The 5003-nt window shown below is 36.9% G+C and overlaps 1 protein-coding gene across 1 annotated transcript; it reads right to left on the bottom strand.

Annotated features, from left to right (window-relative positions):
- Window positions 1-1466: 1466 nt before the first annotated feature.
- LOC130684495 (coiled-coil domain-containing protein 30-like) lies at window positions 1467-2469 on the bottom strand. The gene has a single exon (XM_057505409.1). It carries the CDS (start codon window positions 2236-2238, stop codon window positions 1741-1743), a length of 498 nt encoding a protein of 165 aa, XP_057361392.1. The 5' UTR covers window positions 2239-2469; the 3' UTR covers window positions 1467-1740.
- Between the last annotated feature and the right edge of the window lie 2534 nt (window positions 2470-5003).

The following is a 5003-nucleotide window of genomic DNA, read 5'->3' as shown; positions in this document are numbered from 1 at the left end:
GGAGGAGGAGTGGGCAAGCTATCCTAGGGGGCGTGGAGAGGTATGATTGGCTAAAGGTGACATAATAGACAGCTAGAAACTTTTTTTCTTCCAAGAGGGAGGAGGCTGACATCCAGGTCTTAGTTGGCACATCAGAAGGATGGAATTCAGGAAGAGCTGTCCCCTTTCCATATAAGGCACAGACCTTGGGGTCTGGTCTGTTCTCCTTTCATGGTATCTCTCTATTCTGTTTGCATGTCCTTGTTTTTCCTTCCTCCAGCCTAACATTCCAGCCTTTTGGTCATAATGGGCAACGACTTGATCTGGCTACTTCAGGCTGACAAGGGGCGTGGTGGGGGTTTGAGGCTGGTATTAGGCCAAAGGAGGGGGTTCAGTGGGAAGAGATGCGTAACAGTGGAGTAACATCTGGTTGGTGGCGACCCAGGTCATCTGGGTTAGCCGCTGTTGGAGGAACCTGAGGACACAAGGGGCAACTAAGAGTAAACCACAAACTGTTATTAAGGGGCCCAGTAGGGGCATTAGCCAGGCCATTATTGGGGACTGGAATTCTGGATCAAGTTTACATCTCAATGACTAGTATTAGGATTTAGTATAGATAAGACTGCATTATTGAAATGATACTTTTCTCTAAAATCACCCTCATTTTTATTAGAAGTAGCCAAATTAAGAAAATAATTAACAGTTGGCTTGATTATTTGCATAAGTGCAGCAAGAAGAGCAATTGATTACATAGGCTCTTTTAAATATGCTTTGCTGGAACTTTTTTTTTTTAGTGAAAAGAAATGATATCTACCATTTATTAAGTAAAGTGCTAAATACAAGCTTATTAATTTGGTCCTCACAATTAAATGAGATAGGAACTACTATTGTTCCCATTTTTTGGATTAAAAAATTGAGGCTTAAAGAGGTTGATTATAGAAACAGTATGTTGACAAAACCTATTTTTTTAAAGCATTGTGACAAGTGGTATAACAAAACTATGTAACATTTATATCCCTTGACCCAATTATGCCAATCTTGTAAATTTGTTTTCTGGAGTAACTCAAGGGAAAAAAGAGCTACATTCACAAAGACTTTGCAGCATAACCTTACACAGTGAAAAAGTAGAAACAGTTAAATTTCAGATGAGAATTTATAGAACATCAACATGATAGAATATCATGTGGCTACAGAAAGAGTAATTACAAAGACTGCTGAAATATGGGGAATGTCTTACAGTAGATTAAATTAAAATTCAGACTATGAAAATGAATATACAATATAACCATTTAAAATATGTATTTGAATAAAAGCCACAAAAGAATAAATGAAAACAGCAGTGTTAAGAACATGAGATTATAAGAATTTTTTTCTTTTTAAAGTAATAACATGATTACATTGTTTTTACTTTAAAAAAATAAATAAGAAAATACCCATGGAAATAGGAAAAGAATGAATGCTGAACTAGCCGTCTATATACTCTGTTGAACAGAAGCCTAAGTAAACCACTGAACTAAGTCACTATATTAAACAATACAATGCATTTGAGGATATCACACAAACTTGAGGAATCCATTTTTAGAACTGGTTTAATGAATTTATCAGCAATTTTGAAAACTCCTGGTTGATGTCCAATGGAGATCTGTGGTAATGCTCCTCCATATCATGACCCACCTTCATGCCCAAGCCTTAAGTTGGCAGCTTTGATGAGTCTAATTTTAGACACCAGTGATTTTATAGTTCTGAATTTTGGTCTTGTTCTTAGATGCGATCTGTTTCTTTCAGAGAAGCCACGTTTATGTACCCAGCTTCGGAATTCTGTGAACACAACAGAGACTTGGAAGACTTGGGGTTTGCCATTGCTTCTTCTGATTTATGTTCTTCCATCTCTTGAAGACTTCCAACTGACTCTACCAAACCTGTTCCTGAAAAACTGGAGTTGGCTATGGGCAAGATTTTATTCAATACTTCAAATTCAGGGATGTCAATAATTGTTTCCTCTCCTCTGTGAATCTGGATGTTCCTTATAACATGCTCTAAGAGGCCAACCTGCTGTGTCAATCGGAGACTATTTTCCTGTAATTGCTTGTTTTCTTTATCCAGAAAAAATACTCTGTTCTGGATTGACGATATTATCCATTTGTTGCTGTGGATGAATTCTTCTTGCTCTGTGAGTTGCCCCAGAAGTTTCCTTTTCTCTAGGAGCAGTGCATCATTTTGGGCAGTGACCTCGTCCTGGAATGCCTTCCCCTTTTTCATCTGTTGTTGCAGTGCTCCAATTTCATTTTCAAGTTGTTTAATTTTCTCATCTCGTTGTTCAACTGCATGAACTAAACGATCCTTGACTCTGCAAAGCTTGGCTTTGTGGTGATGATGTTTCTCATTACAGTTTCTTGGGTGTTTGTGAAGCTCATTCTTCGGCTTCGTGAACAAGAACTCCGGCTTTAGACACACCTACAGTTTTACTATATCTTGCATGTCTTGATTGCAATTTGCTGCTATTCCCAAAATGCTGGAACTTTTTATAAGGAATTTCAGATTGGACTTTTAAAAGCTTCTTGAGGCCAGAAAGCCCAGCCAGACTTGCCATCAGGTTGTGCCTGCAGTACCTGTACATTTGGGTGAATTCCTCTCTTCTTGAGGTTCCCAAGACATGAGGTTTCTGCACCTGCCAGGAAGTGACCTTCCTTACTCACCTGGTAAGGCTGCTGGGAACTCTGTAAGCAAGGTACCAGGCCAGTTCTTCTAAGGGGCTTTGTTGGCTTTATTAAGTCAACCTTAGTTCCTTAAAGCTGTTCATATCTGAGTTTATGCACGTGTCTCTCAGGTATGACATTCTAGTCAAAGCCTTGGTAGTATAACCTGTGTTTTTAATTGGTCCTCTTACAAGGAAAGCAGGTTCTTATTGAACTTATGCAAATAAACATACTGCCATGCAATATAAAAATAGTCACTGAAAGTTTTTAAATTCTGGAGAGATCATGTAGAGAGAAAGATAAATGTTTCAATTCTGCTTATAAAGGCAGTCATTTACTAAACTGTTGTCATCCTGAGAGAAAAAGCTTAAAACACATTATCAACAACATTTGAAACAAAAAGCCACAAAATCATCTTCCTTAGTTTACTTAATCCTATGTAACTAATACCTGTTCTGCTGAAATCTAGTTTCTTTCTAGTTTAGGAGTAATAAACAGTGAGTATAGATGACAAAAGACTTACAAATGACAATGGTTAAAGAGCTGATGGGAGCTTACTGTAAGACAGTTGTCATAAGGAAATTTGGATTTCTGTAACCAAAACATTCAGTAACAAAGTTTAGCATCATTCTTTTTGACAGGGCTTTCTAGGTAAATATATATCAGATAAATAAGCCAAATTAGCCAAATATTTTCTCCAATGAGAAAAAGTTCCTCTGACATGTTCCAGGGGCCCTCTGGAAAATATCAGAGTTAACTAGAGGTAAATGCACCTTTTTGAATTTGATTTTGGGAAGTTGTCAGAAGAAAGTTTCTGTGGCACTTGCTTAAATAGGATTATAGGTTGCCATGAAGCAATACTTATCCATTTAACTAGAATGACAACAAAGTACCTCAAAGGCAAATAAAGAAGGTTACACAGTTGTTAGCAAAGTTTAGCTTTTAGTTCTTTTAATATTAAGATCTCATTTTCTTAACTACTCCGACAACTCACTGAGACTTCAAGCATGAGAAACTGCTTTGATTAAACAATTAGAGAACCCATTGCAATCTTTCAATATTAAGAGCAGACTAACAGTTAAGAAAACTTTGTCCTTTTTAACTGAAAACAAAATTCTAATTTTGTTGTGTACTTGATACCGAGACTCATTTGCTTTAACTTTATGCATAGCACGACCATATTAAATTCTTCTACAAACTTTCTATACCCTTCTTTTTTCATTTAGAGTTCTCTCTGTAAAAACAGCTGTACTTTAAACAAAGTTACTTTCTCTTATCAAAAGACACATTCTTTAGGATGCAGAAATGTTTTCCTTATTATTTTAAGTAGTTTTAATTAGAACTTAAAACCATTAGGTACCTTAATTTTTAGTGAACACTGAGAAGCAGGCTATTATAAACTGTTACACTAGCATTCTTTAGATTGACAAATTTATGAACATTTTATAATTTCTGTAACTATGAGCTTTACAGCACAATCTCTCACTAAACACAAAGTATATCTTCTTAACTTAGCAAAACTTTAAGGTTTTAGGTTACCACAAAGATTCTCAGGCTGTAGGTAGGTATACACACTGTAACACACAATTAAAAAGGTGTTCACTTGCTGCACTTATTTAGTTTACTCATTCATAACAGCTATGCTAGATTACTTACAAGACCTTTACTGAATATTAGACAAAGCCAAGCCTTTAAGCATTTTATTCTTAAAAGATTTTGCAGATAATATCAACTTAAATGACCTTAGGTAAACTTAGGCAGTTGATAACCACAAGGACATGCCCGCCTCAGCCAAACCCAAATTAGCATTAATGCTTAACATTTTTTATCAGATTTTCTGGAAGTTTTAGAATGCCCAATTTTCACAAGCGCTTGTTTTTAAATCAATTTTTATTAATACCATCCGGAGGTAGGAAAATACTTTTTATTTGCACACTTAGACACACAAACTTACAAATTGAAACATAATGACTACAGTTAGCAACACTTTTCATATAAAAACATATACACAGACTGACAAACTGATATAAAGATTTGAGTTACTGATATTTAATTGCTTTCTTTCTTTTTAGCTTTTTGTCTGTGGCTTCCAGAACCAGAGTGTGGGAGGAGCATGTTCCGGTGGGGGAAGAGGGCGGTGAAGGCGGAAGGAGAGGGGGAGGGGCTGGTGCAGCCACCGAAATAGGAGAGGAGCAGGAAGGCAGCGTGGTTGAGAATGTAGGACTTTAAGATGGCAGCGACACGTGAAGACAAAGAACTTAAAGATGGTGGCGGAGAGGGGTGGGGGTAGAGAGCTGAGGGAGGTGGGAGACTAAGGTCCTCTGGCAG

This window comes from Manis pentadactyla, chromosome 8, assembly GCF_030020395.1.
Source record: "Manis pentadactyla isolate mManPen7 chromosome 8, mManPen7.hap1, whole genome shotgun sequence".
Lineage (NCBI taxonomy): Eukaryota > Metazoa > Chordata > Mammalia > Pholidota > Manidae > Manis > Manis pentadactyla.
The sequence above is the reverse complement of the archived record's forward strand: the minus strand, read 5'-3'. Positions and strand labels throughout refer to the sequence as shown.